The sequence below is a fragment of the Pararge aegeria genome, chromosome 4, assembly GCF_905163445.1.
Source record: "Pararge aegeria chromosome 4, ilParAegt1.1, whole genome shotgun sequence".
Taxonomy (NCBI): domain Eukaryota; kingdom Metazoa; phylum Arthropoda; class Insecta; order Lepidoptera; family Nymphalidae; genus Pararge; species Pararge aegeria.
In genome coordinates, this window is record NC_053183.1 from 14,668,751 (window position 1) to 14,685,839 (window position 17,089).

Consider the following 17,089-nt stretch of genomic DNA (forward strand, 5'->3'; position numbering starts at 1 on the left):
TTCAAAAATCCTTTCTTAGCGTTTTAATAGCATACGTCAAACTTTGCCAAACTTTAGCCTTATAGTAGTTTGAGCTGTGTGTTGATAGAATTTGTCAGTAAGCTTATACTTTGAATAATAGATTTTTAAAAATACTAAAAGAATAATAATAAGTACTTTTTTGAAACCCATTGCAGCGCCCCCTACTTTTTTTTTTGGTCTATAGCACTCACTTTCTGCCATATACTAACAATATGTACAATAAAGTTTAAATATGTACAATATGTGCAAATAAAAATTATAAACATTCGGTACAGATTTTGATATTTATTTTTATTTTTCACTAGCTGGCCCTTCGAACTTCGTACCGCGGATCTTTTTTTTGATGAATGTTGTTTTTTAATACTTATTATCCTATTCCGGACTAAGCGAAATACAAAAAATTAAATATCATTAAAATTGGTCCAGCCGTTCTTGAATGATAAATGGTGTAACTAACACAACTTTCTTTGATATATATAGATTTATCGTTTCGTATAAGACCACTTTACACCATTCAGTATCTAATAAAATCGAATCACTCGCTTTTTCATTGCTGGTGTTTTTATAGATGCAGCTCAATAAGACCGAAGTCTGTGCTAGAGTTAAACTAATTGCAACTAATATTTTCCAGATAATATCAGCCCAATGCCAAATGCCAGGCTGCTATGGCCCAGGGTATGGGACACCTTACCCGGTGTACATAGGCAACAGGGACAACGATGATTGGAAATGCATTTTGCCGATACTGATGCTACTGTTATCTGATGGCGGAATTGGCGGAGGTGGAGGTTGTGGTGGATGCGGATGCGGATGCGGCAATTCCGGTGGCGGAACTATTCCTATACCGTATCCTATCCCGATTCCAATCAACAATCCTATAGTTAATTGTTAATCTTTATAGAAGCCTATTTGGAGTTACAGTTTTGATGCTAACGGAAACCTTTTGTCCCACAACTTTTTCTTAAGACCAAAAGGTACTTTGAGAAATAAATTTACAAAGTTTTCATAAAAAAGTACGAAGTGACCTAACATGAGCTGTTAACAAATGTTTTATTTTTCGTTTTAACTTCTCATATATTCGGCATCCCCCAATATTTTTTATTTCTAGTAATCTTTTGCTCCAAGCAGGTTGCAGGGCCAAGGCTTGGTCGATTTACGCAAACTACATGTGGAATAAATGTCATAGCGTTTCAGAAGTTAGAGGAAACTTATGAACAGCTATGACTTTATTTTCTTTACTATAAGGATATCCCTATCAACAGAGGCTAGCAAGCTATGTTCGCCAAGACCTTTTTGTCCTGCATAAATTTCTTTTCTACATCAAATCTTTACTCCAATTGTTCTTGTTTTTGGTTTACGGTTAGACGTTTCTTTTGACAATAAACACACACGTGTTTATTACTAGACTTTGTTATTTGAAAAATTCGAGAATACTAAATGTTATGTACTTTGAGTAAAAAAAAAAAATAGCTGAACATTGTCTATTAATGCCTATAGATAAATAGATTCGACATCATCATCGATTCAACCGGTTCACGTCCACTGTTGGACATAGCTCTTTTTCTAGGGAGTTTCAAAATCCACGATCCTGGGCCGCTTGTTTTCAGCGGCTCCCAGCGACTCGCTTAATGTAGTCATCATCATTACGATAAATATGTTGAATTACTTAAAATTAAGTCTTATAAATGTTAGCTTTCTTCCTCAGTTACCTCTTTCTGCACATGTCTGATATGAAAAATTTTATTCCTTCTTTATTTCTACTTTTGTACTTTAAAAAAAATTTAATTATCGTACCATTGTTCATTGTTTCTTTACAAATAAATAATAAATAAAGAATACTAGAATTTTATATTGACCTTATCCGCTTTACCTTCGAACAACAAATTATATTTTTTGAATTATTTTAAACTAACCCACGTGTGGTAAAACGTGCTTCAGCCCTAAAAAGATGGAATTGCATAATGGCCTACCGAGTAACCTATATATTTCTTTTGAAATTCACTGCGTATAAAAGAAGTGTAAACATATATCCTTTAGTCAATTACACCACTATGGAGCCTTCGATATTTCTCACTGTGCTAGTGCTTTTGGCTAAGGTAACTATTGGTTAATCGCTTCTCAAACTAGAATTTCTTAAATACATTTTGAAATTTGTCGTTATCTACTTCTACCGTTTTTCTTTACTTTCAGGGATGTGATGTCTTAGCTCAGCGAGTGGAATACTTCACGAAATCCACCCCAACGCTGTGTACTGCTTCGTATCTCACCCCAGTAACTACTACACCAACTATTACAGCCATTGAAACTATTCCCGCAGCGCCAATTGTGCCTAGTTACCCTAATTTTGGTGGTTATCCGTTTACGCCTCCGATGCCAATGCCACCCTTCTGTATGGGTGGTAAAGATGATGACGACGATTGGCACCATCTTTTATACTTCCTAATATTTGCGTTAAAGAATAGAGGAAATGGTGGGTGTGGAAATTCGTATGGTTGCGGTGGTTGTGGAGGTAATTCTGGTTGCGGTGGTTGTGGCGGTAATTGTGGTTGCGGTGGTTGTGGAAGTAATTGTGGTTGCGGCGGTTGTGGAGGTAATTGTGGTTGCGGCGGTTATGGAGGAAATTGTGGTTGCAGTGGTTGTGGAGGTAATTATGGTTCTGGTTACGGAGGTTACGGTTGCAATAGTGGATGTGGTTGCGGTGAAGTTTATGCCTACGACAATAACTACAGCTCTATGGTAAATAGCATAAGCAACAACGGTAATGATGTCGTATACGTTCCTTATCCTATAGCCGTCCCGATGAATTCCCTCTCTTCCAGTTCATCGTTCTCCTATCCTAATATGCCATCAACAACAGAAGGATATCCATCCCCAGGTCAAACCCTCCCACCCTGCAATTGCAATTGTAAAGATCCAAGTGAAATATGCTTAACTATTAGAACTGAATGTCAATGAAACAAATAATGTCATCGAAATAAAATGTGAAGATTTATGAATTTTTGTCTCATTTATTTATAAATATATTTTTTTATATTCAAAAGATACTTTCATTAAAAAAAATACCCAAATCTACTGATGTGTCATGAGCACAGATTTGTACTTATTTGTATATCTACCAAAGGTTTTAAAGAAATAATTTCGTAATATTGCAAAATATTCTTTACAAGTTGAAACCATAACATATAAAAGAACCCACTTTTTTCATTTTTAAATATATCTAGGTCGTACTCGGCAGAAACATGATTTCGATTCAACCAGCGCTTCTCGTTCTGCTTTTTTGGCTAAAGGTAAACACTATTGCTGTTTTAAGGGTGAAGATTTCCAAAATTAAAAATATATTTGAAAAATATATATTTTTTTAGTGCCAAGGAGTACAAAATCAATGCTGGAACGGATATGGTAGTGGATCTTCTTGGGACTCATACGCGCAATCATATAACTACCTCTATGGACAGTCTGCCTATGATTATACTTCAAGCTCGCCAGCAATATATATCAGCACATATCCTCAATCAAGCACATATGACTATTACCAACAATCCTCTTATAATGCATATCCAAATGAATATCAGCAGCCTATAGTGATTGTGGTTAATGGAGATGACAATGATTGTGATAACTTGGGCGAAGTACTAAGTCTCGTTGCTTCTCTAAGTAATAAACCTGAAAAAGAACCCATTTATGTACCTTATCCCATACCAATACCTTGCTGCGACAGTAATAGCGATAACAACTGTGGATGCGGTTCAGATTATTGTAACTCAGACTGTGGCTGTAGAAACAGTGGATGCGGTTGTTCTAAATCAGACAGCTGCTGCGATTGTGGTTGTCAGTGCGACAATAAGTGTGGTGAATGTAGAAAACGGCGTCCCAAGTCGAAATGCGGTCGCAATTCTGAATGTGGTTGTTCTAACTCAGATTGCGGTTGCAATAAATGTATTAAACATAAAAGTGATAGGTGTTGCAGAGGTTGATAGAGCATTAAAAGCTAAACAAAAATTTATTAATATCGTTTGATAGGTATTTGAAAATGTAAACAGATTAAGTTGAGTTGTTTACCTACTTTGTATTGTAAACTGAATAAAAGACAATTTAAAATAATATATGATGACTTCATTTTATTTAATCCTTAATGAACTTTTTTTTACAATACTGTAGTTTAATAGTTATTTAAGTTACAATATCCTGCTCATCTGACTCATGACTTAATATTTTATTTTATTACCTACGCTGATCTTTGTTTATGTGCAAAACCGAAAAAAAACAGTGCATGAAAATTTTTCCAATATTCCTGTAAAGAATGTATTCTTTAGAATTTTTTTAATCCATTGATAAGATCGCGTCGGTGTTAATATTATGCAAATAACCCTTTTAGTAATAAATCAAGGATGCCCAGGATATAAATATTCTCTGAAATTGTATAGCCAGTGTTTACCTTTAAAATAAAATAAATTTAAAATTTAGGAATGTGTGATTGATAAGTTAATTTAGAAGGAAAGCCTGTTTCTTTTCTCATATCTTAATTTAAAATCGAGTGTCTGCGACGCATTTAATGTAAAAGCTTGCGAACTTGAACAGCTTATTAGCAAATAGCTCTTGTTATGAAAAAATCTCACTTTACACCATCACCGCACTGAATCCCAGTGATGGGTTAGCCCCAAATCCCTCTCCATTATAGGAGGTCTACTAACCTAGAATTACGGCTTCCATTATAGTGGTAGGTACATTAGTTAGGCTATTGGGGGTTAAACTAATTGTCTAAGGCTTTCCAGACATAATCTATCAATTCTTATAATTCTGTTTATTTTGTCATCGTCATGCCTATTGTTAGTATTTATGATATGTCATCCACCGTAATTAGTGTAGGTAGAGAGCTTTCGATGAAAGTGAAGCTTAATTAAATATACCTATTTGTTAGAACTAGTCTATCGTTACGGGGTAATTTATAATTTTCTTCAATCATTATCTTCCAAAGTTTACTCTCTACGCACGCTTTTCGTCGACACCGGAGCAGCCTCAGGAGACGTTGACTTCATAATAAACAATTGCTAAGTTTAGTTTCTTTGAGAGCAACGCCTGTAAAATGGGTTTCTCCCATTTGTGCTAAATATTCTGAAGTGTAATTGCGTTCGGCATCCATTACGAAAGGTCCCCGAAACGTATCTCTGACTTTTAGAGCTATGTGCGTTTTTCATTTAAAGCAATTAAATATTTATTATTATTATATGTTATTAATAACTGGCTTTAACGCAAGAAGGAAAAAATCTTGAGGAGCATTCCTGGGAGATCTCCATAATGATCCCAAGGGCATGTGAAGTCTACTAATTTGGACTTGTCCAACGTGGTTGACTACAATCTAAACCCTTCTTATCCCATAGCAGGTTGATGATAATTATGAGTGAGTGAATGAGTAAAACTCTGCTTTTCTTCCTCTCTTTCACTCTTGATTTTTTATCTAATAGGTTCTAGTAATGCTGCCCAAGGGGATAGCGTAACGTGTACTGCCGAGCAATTGGGTGAATAACGCCAAATTCAAATCTATTCTGCGGCTGTGAATGGTCGAACCCTGAAATCGATTCAACGTCACGTCAGCTCTGTGCAGCCCCACGGCAGTAGGTACCTGCCAAAGAATACTACTAATATTATTTCTTTCTTTCTACTATACCTACGCTAATAGCATAGTATTCTATCAGCGTAGGTATAGGGTCATTTCGCCTGTTTGCGTCCACTTAGTGGAGTTGTTAGGTTTGAACGTGAAAAAAAAAATGTCCGTGCGGTAGTTTTTAATCAAATATGGTTGTAATGTAGTCCCTATATAGTCTTGTCAAGTTTAATGCACAGTTTTGGACAACGCATCTGATGTTTTATTCTACACAGGTACAAATAGCTGAAACAGGCGATTTTCCCATTTTGCGTCCACAAAATCCAGATTGCGTCCGCCTGTGGACCAATTGGCGTCCACCTGTTTAGAAATAATTAGGAAGGGAAATAGGAAATAAAAAGGGAAGCTTGTGATTTTAATCAAAACATTTATTTAATACCTAATTGCTGATATCATAAAAGTTAACATAAATTGCACTTCAGGATATTTTTTTTTCTCCTCCAACTAAATCCATTAATAGATTCACTATTATTTCGAATATCATGTCGATGGCTTTATACGATTCTATTTTACCAGTTCGGTACAAAGCCTTTAAAATTGGCCAAGTGCGAATCGGACTCGCGCGTTCCGTGTTTTATTTTATTTTTTAATATTTATTGTTATAGCGGCAATAGAAATACATCATCCATGAAAATTTCAACTGTCTTACTATCATGATTAATGAGCTACAGCCTGGTGACAGACGAACAGCGAAGTCTTAGTACTGGGTTCCTGTTTTTACCCTTTGGGTAAGGAACCCTAAAAATGGAACAAAATTCAAATATTGGCAAATACATAAAATAATTTTCGTATAATAATTGTATATTTTTAGGTTAGGTAGGTTATAAAGAGTATATTTAAATAAAATTATATAAATTTTACTCTATTATTTTCGTGTGATAAAAAGATGGACGCAAAATGTTATAGGGTTTCTTATGTAGGAAAACTGTGCTTCCAAGTCTGATTTTTGACATTCATTATCTTTTTTTATATTTCTAATAATATGGACGCAAATCGGCCATCATATTATGCATGTTAATGTTGTTAAAATTGATAGGAAGTTTATATTGTTTTTCCCATGTTATCGTATTTAATTAAACATCTTACTGAGAAATAGTTAGAGTAATCTGCGTCCACAGCGGACGCAAAGTGGTTTTTTATAAATTTTATGTACCAGTTCGCGTCCACCTTATATAAAACTGTCAGTAGAAAAATATAAGCACAAACATCGTTATTCCTATAGTGTGGTTGACAATTAAGGTCTAGGGATAACAAAGTATTCTAAATTTCACATAAACACCTTAAATACTTACCGTGAAATGTACAGCTGCTCACTATTTTTTTTACAACAGATTCGCGCGTCAGCACTTGTTGGTTGCACACACAAGATTAGTTTATTTTTCATTAAATTTGGGTTGCACGCACAGATCTTTTGTTTGTGTGTGAGTACCTGTCATAGGTCCGAACATCAATAGAAGCGCTCTTGTTTAGATTGGTGTGTCGGTATTGTTATTTTTCACTGTTGTAAAACAGTGTACCGTCGTTTGGACGCGAATTGGGCGTCGGACGCGAAAAGGCGAAAAGACCCTAGTAGAAAGAAAGAAAATTGATTGTAAAATCACGATTTATACACCCAGGAGAGGTATAATTAGCCAACTTACAATATTTTGACATTAAACGTTTTCATTTTGTAACCTAATTATAGGTATATTTTTTATTCGCAGTTCCTATACAATACCTAAGAGAAAGAGTGTCCGACATTTCTTTAACTTTAATTATAGTTAACTGTTATGTGTTTAAAAAACATTGAATGCAACTTATAATATGTAGGTTTTATTTTGAAAATAACATAATCCGTCACTTTTTTATGTTAGGCAAACTATTCTTACAGCTAAATTAACAAAAATAGGTTCCCGAATTGCGGGTGAGATCTTATTAGCTTAGACTTATTTATACACATATATATATATATACATATACATATTAACATATATTTATTTATTATACCCTACCTCAATGTATATATATCTACTTATATCTTGGTACTTATAATACATAAATATTTAGATCCTAAAAGGAAGTCTCCTAGTCCTTTGTCAAACAAATAAGAAGTCATTAATGGTCTCCACGATACAGGCTACCTAGTGCGGAGACCAATATTTGATTTTTATATTTTTTTTGGAAAATAAAGTTTTTTTTAATTTTTATGAGGAGGAAGCTATTCAATAGACACATTAGGCCCTACTTAAGATTTATCCGCCGCAGTTGTAGAACTATGCATTACCATTCACCAGTTTATCGTTGTGGCGTCGCAGCGAACGTGTTATAGTTCACCAAAGGAGTCAATGAGTTGGTATTTTCATTTCGTAATTTAACTTCAGATTATTGTAGGCTGACCTATTAATTTTGTTTCAAAAACGTGTACCCTTCAAGGTCACTACGTGCCCTAGTTGACACATATACCGAATTACGAAATCCTAGCATTCGTTACAAGATAGACGTAAACATACATATATCCGCTATAAAAATGGAACTTCGTCTAATGAAAACTAGACAGCAACCATGGCCTCAGCTAAGGTAGTGCTTTTCGCGGTTATGCTCGTAGCCCTGAAGGTAAGAGAACTTTTATTTTATTACTGAAAAAGTTTCGTAAATCATGAATTTTATATATTGTGTGTGTGCAGAGAAGACTGCCTAGTGGGCGCCTTATCCTCGCTTTCGGGGGACCGGGTCGTTCCCAGACACCACCTCTAACTTAACGGAATTATATGCCTTTGAAGAAATAAAATTCCACTTGCTTAAACGGTTAAAGAAAAACATCGTGAGTTGTCTGCATGCCTGAGAGCATCTTCATATTGTTCTCAAAACGCCTGTGAAACCTACCAATTCGCATTTGTCCTGCATGGTGGACTAAGACCTAAACACTTATCGTTCTTAGAGGAGACCTATGCCCTGGAGTGGGAAGCAATGATAATGATGATAGAGCTGCAATTGAATGTTTAAAATTTTATTCCGTTGGAAGTCGATAAGTAGTTCTTAGAAATTAGTAAAACGCAGACATTACCTTCTATATGTTTAAATAGCACAATGAATGTTAAAGCTTTCATCGTTATATTTATTAATCAGTAATAACTAGTAATGCATGATTATAGGCAAACCAATAACGTTTACGACTATAGTCCAGCAGTGGTCTGTTAAGGCTATTGATAATATTAATATCCTTACTGCAAATTTATTCATTTATTTATACAGTTGCAATTTCATTACAATCTCACATAGATTACATAATTATTAGAATTTCAAAAAAGGAATGTCAATCTAATGTATTCATTTGAAATGGAACCCTGTCACCATATCGAAAGGCGGAATTATAATTATCATTACAATAGAACCTCTGACATTTTCTTTGACGAGAAACTTCCATTCAAGTGGATTTAAGATTTTTTTTACTGCAACAATAAATATGTTCAATATATCGATTGTTGCAATAAAGATTTCATTTTAATATAGTTGAACCACATTTCATAAAACTAAGCATCCTAATAAAGACTAATTTCACTAACTCTGTTTACACAGTGCGTCGTAGAATGCCAATACTACGGACCATACGGCTACGGATATCCGGTCCCATGTGGGTATGACGATGACGATGACTTGAAGCTACTCCTCCCGATCCTGATCTTGGCTCTGTGCGGAAGAGACTCAGGCTTCGGAGGCTACGGAGGCTACGGTCCCCCTATGCCGTACGGTAACGGATGCGGCGGATACGGATGCGGTGGATGCGGATGCGGAGGGTGCGGTGGATGTGGACGATGCTAAGTTCTGACTTTCCAACCTCGAAGAGTTAACAATAACAGTAAAAACGATATTAGAGCTACGGACGGTATAAGTCTTGTGTTTTCTTAGGTATAGAGCATTATCTTTCAATCCATATGAAACGCTATTACCATGCTAATTTTTGGGCATACTCCATAATTGCCGCAGATCTTTTCATTTACATTGCATTTAAAGATAGCTTTTCTGGGAAAGATAACTTAAAAAATATACACTTGGGGCCCAGATGTACATATACGGGGTAAATAAAATTACCAGTAAGCTCTTGGCCTTGTAATTCCTATTTTTAAAGCGAACAACTTTTGTTCTACGACTTTTCATAATTCTGTATTAATTTATTCCATACAAAAAAATATATAAATCATGTTATTTCTCTAAAGTGACATTACACTGTGAAACGAAATACATGTCCCTGTTGCCAAACCGTTGCGAGCGCGCTGATGACAATATTACATTACAGAGTAGTAACAAGTGGAGTATTTATGTAAAGTATTGTAAATTGAATATTTCACCAACTATAGAGTTTAAAAAAAAGTAGTACAATAATAGTTGTTAGTTTTAATATAAACCACTACAGATGAGAGCTTTCTGGTATTTTTATTGAACCCTGTATAAAGATGACCGATCCAACGTATTTTGCCAAATTTTTTGACTGAAAACTAGTTGAAAAAGCAACGCCAAAGTTCGTAAAATAGTCATTTAGGTCGCGTTTGTAGTCTTATACTAATCCTTATTGTTAACATTTCCTGTTGTTTCGAAATTCGAAATATATTTAAGATTCTTAGATTAATATTTGTCTACACCACCATTTCATTGAAATACGTAAATAAATGTATGTATATAAAAGAAAAATTGGCAAGGCCGTCCAATTTAATCATACAATAATAAATATGTTATTGTATTATAAATAATATCTACGGAGTGAAAAACTAAAGTGATCCTGACAAACACTACCCAGTTTCTGATAGGTAAATCAATTATCATTGATCAAATTCGCTAGCCATTAAATTTCTAAGTTGCATTCTCGCAATAGCAATTAATTATTTTAAAAAAACTAACTTCATTTAGCTAATTTATTAAATTGGCTAACCGTATGTTAGTGAATTGAGGTGATTGCGCTTATAAAAATGCACGATTATTGCTTTACCTAAATTTATTACTATGTTTTGTAAGTAATTCAGGTATTGTGAAATTCTCGAGTCGAGTTTCAATAGGAAAAGTTGAAAACAAATTGTTCTTTATTTGTATTTTTATGTGTACCTTTATGTATATTTTCATTATGATAACAAAATGAATTTCAATTTTATCAAAATAACCTTAGAGCATATAAGTTGATTGTGAAATCAACTATCCTATTCTCCGAAAGATCTATTGCCCGATAGATCTAGACAAATGTATTATCTAAGAACACGACATTATAAATCAAACTGTATACGAGCTGTGGTTTTATTTTATTGAATAAACTAAATACCTGTAATAAATAAACTGTTCTAAAAACAACCGGCCGAGTAGGTCATAAGGCTCAAATATGGAAACCTCGAAAATATCGTCACTAATTTGCCTTTTGGGATCCTAGAACAGCTATTAGAATAATGGCATTGTTATCTGCAGTCGTGTCAACTACAAAAAACCGTCATGCAATTTTACAGCAGGATTACCAATCCCAGTCCTTGATACTTGTGTTATAATTATATGAACTTTGAAAACCTCGGCTGTATTTTAATTTTATTTTGGAAGAAACTCAAACCTGAGCCGTGGTGTCTGGATGATCAAGCTCTTTTTAAACAAAGGTAAACATGGCACGATCACACTTTCTCTAGTCTACCGTGAGGAATCCTCGTGGCAGGGTTTCGTAGACGTTTTTTTTTTTTATTTTGGTGGTGGTCAGTTATTTTTTTTTTACAAATATTTTATTACTAATAACTTACCTAAGGAAATATAACTGAACAGTTATTTTTCAAGCATGGGAACTTTTATAATAACATACGATTAGACACTATTGTAGATAACTAAAATGTTTCTTTTTCATAATATTCGGTAATCATTTTGTAATACTTTAGTATATAACTAGTAAATGTAAATGAAATTTGTTCACAAAATAAATGATTATTTATCGTTAATACAGTAACATAGATTTAATATGAACATAGAAGTACTGTTAATTTAAGGTTGATAATGAACTTAAATCGACTGTTGATCTTGATAGCTGTCAAGGTAAGTAAGAGATAGAGAGAGTACTGCGGGGTACTTTACTTATAGTAATTAAATTTTCCGTGTTTAACCTAATTTGATTTCAGATTATTTGCTGCTTGTCTAATTCTAAAGTCGACGAAACCAAAGATCTCTCTCACAACTATTTTCCAGAGGTTACATACCCTACTTCTATTTTTGAAATCACTGAACCTTTTTATTATAAATCGCACTACGACGATGTATTGGGACCGTTTTCTGATGATGTAAAAAATTCATACAAGTCGATATGTCCCAAAAAAAATATTACAGTTAAAAATTCAGCACAAAATCTTGAAGACAGTTTATTTAGTATTGTTAATGGTTGTAATAAGGGAAATGATTACAAAACACAAAACTCGTCCAGTATTAATCTTAACGAACAAGACGACTTAGGGTGGGTAAAGAATGAGATATTCGATAAAATAATGAATGGTTATGAAAATGAAAGCTTTGTTGATCGAACACTCGAACAAGCTGACTTGCAGAATTTAAACACCAATTATACAGTATCTGTGAATTTTAAAGAAGACCAATACGATTCTCCACTGAATGTTAAAATAGAGATCGAAGATTTAAAGGAATGTTTAAATCACCAGAGTGATTTAATAACGAGAATTTTTAATGAAACTCTATATAAGTTTTCAGAAGATTACAGTATAGAAAACCATATTTTTGAAGAGCCTTTCATAAACGATTTAATGGGGGAATTGGATTTCAGTTTGGAAGATAATTTTACACAATTTGATGAAAACAACAAAACTGATTTTGAAAATTTATTATCTGTAATGCTATATGATTACTTTAACAAGCTAGAAAACATTTCCTCAGATTTTTTTACTTTGCCACCTGAAATTGAAGAGTCGATAAATAATGGATCAATTTTAATTTACGATAACTCAATTTTCAATGATATTTCCGAAGAATATCAAAACTTTAGTTCCATGGATACAAATGCTAAAATTACGACAGAAGAAGACAAACATACTAATAACAGTGCTGAAGATGACCACTTTTTAAAGTTAATAATTTCTCTGAACCCCACAATACAAAATAATGATTCAGCGAATTATGACGAAATAACTATTAACTATCAGATGCCAAGCAATAACAGTGACGAAGTAGAGGAAGAGAATTTTTCACAGCCTCTTAATTTGTATACTTAGTGACAACTCAATATTTTGCCAAATCTATGTTTATAATATTTGAAATAAAATTACTTTTTGCCTAATTTTAATTTTTTATATACTTAAAACATGTATAACTTGAAAAATATTTAGTAGGTAATAATTAGCAATTACGTAAATACTTCTGTGAGGTTTTTCTTGATAAGCCAAGTTACTAATCATTGTCACAATAAATATCACGTTTTCTACGAATGTTGATTGATAGTAGATACGCAATATAAAATAAGAAAGATAATTTAAATAATGCATAATACATTATGGGACCTCTGGAAAAAGTTACACTTCCCCTCATCATGCTTGCAGTTTTACAGGTATGATTTTTAGTTACACAGTGCATTTAAGCAATCCTAGAGTAATGTCAAAGTTTTTTAAATGTACAATTTTAGTAACAGGTATAATTAACAATATTTTTTTAACAGACGAATATCAATTGCTTACGGTTGCCACGAAAATATACAACTCGTCCTTGTGCAAGAAGCAATACTTACTTAGAAAAACAACCCGTTTACGATAGTCAATTACAAGAACCTGCAATTTTACAAAACTTCAAATGTGATGCTCAAAAATACGGCGAGACTATTCGTAAGGAATTTAACTTTCCAGAAATTGAATATTCGGGTATTTCAAAATGTTTTTCAAATTATCAATATCAAGAGCCTTTGAAAAGTAATAACGCACGGAGCCCCCAGGATCTGGTTTATAAGTCCCACAATGATTACTCGTCTTGGAATAAAAATGACATTAATCAAAAGAGTATAAATATAATTACAAAAAATGAACAAAACACCTACTTCCCAGAATTATTTTCGTCTGCACCTAGTTACCGCGACGTTGCTAATTTTCCAGACGTCGAATATCCACTCTGCGCCAGTGAGTTATGGAAGCCTAACTTTTGGAACGGTTATTTAACTGATCCTCCATCAAATAATAATTTATATTGTCTTGATAAAAAATTTAACCACAGCGTAAGGGAAGAGAAACCTTTCAGAAATTCAATTAAAAAGAATAACGTTCCAAGCACTTGTGTTTCTAATAGAGGGTTCGAGATAATAACGTCGGTGGATAAAGATTTCAATGTTACGTTGGAACCGAAAGGCAATACACTTAATCCCAGTTCACAAACCAATAATCTAACGAATATTAAAAAGTGCGAAAACACTTTATTGGGCGAAGATAAAGATAACATAACTTTATCGTGTCCAGATGATTGCAGCTATAAATTATTACCGATAGAAGATACGGAGGATGATCTTCAAGTCAATGAAGAAGATTATACAACCGATGATCCTGAATATAATGATAGTTTCTTGTATGCCCAAAGTACCGTAGCGCCAAAAATTTCAACAACAAATGAATTCACATGGGAAAACACCAAAGTCATTGAAATGTGTTCATCAGACGTGGATGAACTTAATGATTACTTTATATCTGTCTAGTTGTAGAAATGAAATAATTTATTTATTTAAGTTTCAAATATTGTAATATATAATTTTAAATAAATAAACTTTTATTCCTATTGCCTTTATTTTTATTGTTACTCATATAAACTAAATTTTATGCATAGTGAATTTCAATAAATGTAACTATAGCTACTTCATAAGTACATACATAAAATTGGGTCAACCCAGTAATCGAGCCGTAGTAGTACCTCGTAATCCATAGTAGATTAGGTCGGAAAAACTAATAAATATACTAATAGTTAATACTTTATTGTGGACAAAGAAACATTTCACCCGTCAAATAGGAATGCTTCTCAATCACTATGACTACCGGTTGATCGTTGTGTTGATCGTTGTGTTGTTAAATCTATGGATTTATTTCTTTGAAAATAAGCCATGCCATTTCTGTCGATTCCTAAACTAAACTAAATTAGTGCGAACTAACAGAGTTTGACGGCCGACTGGCGCAGTCGGCAGCGACCCTGCTTTCTGAGTCCATGGCCATGTCCATGGGTTCGATTCCCACAACTGGAAAATGTCTGTGTGAAGAACATGTATGATTTTCGGTGTCTGGTTGTTTATCTGTATATTATATGTATTTATGTATATTATTCATATAAATATTCATCAGTCATCTTAGTACACACAACACAAGCTACGCTTACCTGGGGCTAGATGGCGATGTGTGTATTGTCGTAGTATATTTATTTTCTTATAACTAAATTGACAATCCTTAAAATAAGGCTATTCTTATCTAGATTAATCTTAGAAATAGGATAGCCCTGCATTAAGGAGGTTGGAGTTTTGTGTCACACAACAGAATTGGCAGTATTGACAGTATCCTTTGCCACTGGAAACATTATGAGACCGAAAGCACAGCATTGCTTTTGGACCTGTCAATTATTTTATAATTGAGATTTGAACAGAATTGGCACTAATTTAGTTTAGTTTTGGAATTAGTGCATGACAGAAATGGCATGACATCTTTTCAAAGAAATAAATTCGTAGACTTAACAACACTGTTTGGTTGACACAATATTGAAATAGCCACGTGAGGTAATGAAATATGTTAGCAACACTCCGCTGCTCGACACAAGGTAGTGTTAAACAGTTAATATGGCCAGTGCAGGCGGTCTCAATACTTATTAAGTATTCAGAACGCGACGTGTATGTAAGGCTTCGCCTGTATAAGCGTGTCTTGATCTATTTTCCTTTTTATGTAAACTAAGTATTGACGGCCGAGTGGCGCAGTCGGCAGCGACCCTGCTTTCTGAGTCCAAGGCCGTGGGTTCGATTCCCACAACTGGAGAGTGTTTATGTGATGAACATGAATGTTTTCAGTGTTTGGTGGTTTATCTGTATATTATAAGTATTTATGTGTATTATATTCATAAGAAAATATTCATCAGCTATCTCAGTACCCATAACACAAGCTACGCTTACTTTGGGGCTAGATGGCGATGTTTGTATTGTCGTAGTATATTTATTTATTTATTTAAGTTTTGACCATGGGAGACATCGCGTACATCAAGCTAACAAAATATGTATTATAGTACCTATCACTGACCTATACTGATTCATATTACGTCAGTGGTACCTATCCTAATGTTATAAATGCAAAAGTGTGTTTTTTTACATTTAAAGTAAGTTATCACGAGTTTTAAAAAGTCCTTTTTAGATCTAAACTTAATTTAGTAGTTTAATAGAGTTATTTTCTGAACTACACCCCATTTATTTACCACATAACTTAAGAATATCTTTAGAACTAGACCCAAATTGAATACTTTTAACATACTAAGTATTTTAGTATCTTTATTTGTGTTAATTAAGATGTTGACTAGACTGTTGTTGATTCGTTGTTAGTGATAGAAGCCGACGTACGGTATATTCTCTTTTAAACCGACAGCGCAGTTGACTATTTTTTGTTGCTGCCACTGCCACTAATAGTCGTATAGTAGCAGTAATAGTAAATTAAACTTTTCCTACGGGTTGCTTTAAAACCATAAAATAACGCGGGTGAAGTAGCGGGCAACAGCTAGTTGTGTATAAACATAAAAAAGTGATTCCTGCACGATATCAGGTTTTTCCTCTCCGGACCTAGAATCATGACGTTTGAAAAAAGAAACCCATTTGATACCTATCATATTAGTATGTTTTCTTACTTTTCTCTCTTTATACCTACAGTGGAAGTTATAACCAACAACCAAAGCTATAAAGATCATTTTATGAAAAGATGATGAGTTAGGAATAAAATAACGCTAACCAAGAGATAAATATTTTATCATAATAATATAAACCAATACCATATACATATTTTTGCGGACTAGGTATATAAATAAACAGAAGGTTTGCAGCGCCAATTTCCTAACTCTGGACCGGTACCTAAATACTAATAATTTCTTGACAGCAAATCATAACAAAATAGTATTCTAGATTTCAATTCGTAGGTAAAGTAAATCAAAAAAATATTGCAAAGTAAGGTTATTTCAATTTGTACTTTTTTCTCAATGAAAAACGAAAGTCACAACCAAAAATGCTGTTATAGTATATATAAAGTAGCAAAACCCCGGCAAGATACAGAGTAAAAAAATGAATTAACAAACCAGTGTTAAATTTATACGATACGAAATGTCAGCGATATATAAAATCAAAAGGAACTACGCAAAATACAGTGGAAGTACTGTCGAGTGCAAAACCGTTATGTAGATATAATTAATAAATTGTTATTATTCTTGTCT

At 33.6% G+C, this 17,089-nt stretch overlaps 4 protein-coding genes across 5 annotated transcripts in view; 3 read left to right on the top strand and 1 right to left on the bottom strand.

Annotated features, from left to right (window-relative positions):
* LOC120637803 (serine/threonine-protein phosphatase 2A regulatory subunit B'' subunit beta-like) overlaps positions 1–17,089 on the bottom strand; it is a 169,782-nt gene that overhangs the window by 99,166 nt on the left and 53,527 nt on the right. The window lies entirely within an intron of this gene.
* Positions 1,878–4,124, top strand: LOC120637807. The gene is made up of 3 exons (XM_039909832.1): positions 1,878–2,117; positions 2,212–3,308; positions 3,384–4,124. Exons 1-2 carry the CDS (start codon positions 1,983–1,985, stop codon positions 2,974–2,976), a joined length of 900 nt encoding a protein of 299 aa, XP_039765766.1. The 5' UTR covers positions 1,878–1,982; the 3' UTR covers positions 2,977–3,308; positions 3,384–4,124.
* Positions 8,181–10,933, top strand: LOC120637809 (keratin-associated protein 21-1-like). Its single transcript, XM_039909834.1, has 2 exons — positions 8,181–8,275; positions 9,239–10,933. Exons 1-2 carry the CDS (start codon positions 8,225–8,227, stop codon positions 9,479–9,481), a joined length of 294 nt encoding a protein of 97 aa, XP_039765768.1. The 5' UTR covers positions 8,181–8,224; the 3' UTR covers positions 9,482–10,933.
* LOC120637806 lies at positions 12,312–14,397 on the top strand. Its single transcript, XM_039909831.1, has 2 exons — positions 12,312–13,223; positions 13,332–14,397. The coding sequence occupies exons 1-2, from the start codon at positions 13,170–13,172 to the stop codon at positions 14,346–14,348; spliced, it is 1,071 nt and encodes a 356-aa protein (XP_039765765.1). The 5' UTR covers positions 12,312–13,169; the 3' UTR covers positions 14,349–14,397.

What these genes read in the sequence shown, in the direction of transcription:
- LOC120637807 (XM_039909832.1), top strand. Translation starts at nt 1,983, where the DNA reads ATGGCCTACCGAGTAACCTATATATTTCTTTTGAAATTCACTGCGTAT. An exon ending in TGCTAGTGCTTTTGGCTAAG is followed by an intron (nt 2,118 to 2,211) that starts GTAACTATTGGT and finishes CTTTACTTTCAG; the next exon opens with GGATGTGATGTCTTAGCTCA.
- LOC120637809 (XM_039909834.1), top strand. Translation starts at nt 8,225, where the DNA reads ATGGCCTCAGCTAAGGTAGTGCTTTTCGCGGTTATGCTCGTAGCCCTG. An exon ending in TTATGCTCGTAGCCCTGAAG is followed by an intron (nt 8,276 to 9,238) that starts GTAAGAGAACTT and finishes CTGTTTACACAG; the next exon opens with TGCGTCGTAGAATGCCAATA.
- LOC120637806 (XM_039909831.1), top strand. Translation starts at nt 13,170, where the DNA reads ATGGGACCTCTGGAAAAAGTTACACTTCCCCTCATCATGCTTGCAGTT. An exon ending in TCATGCTTGCAGTTTTACAG is followed by an intron (nt 13,224 to 13,331) that starts GTATGATTTTTA and finishes TTTTTTTAACAG; the next exon opens with ACGAATATCAATTGCTTACG.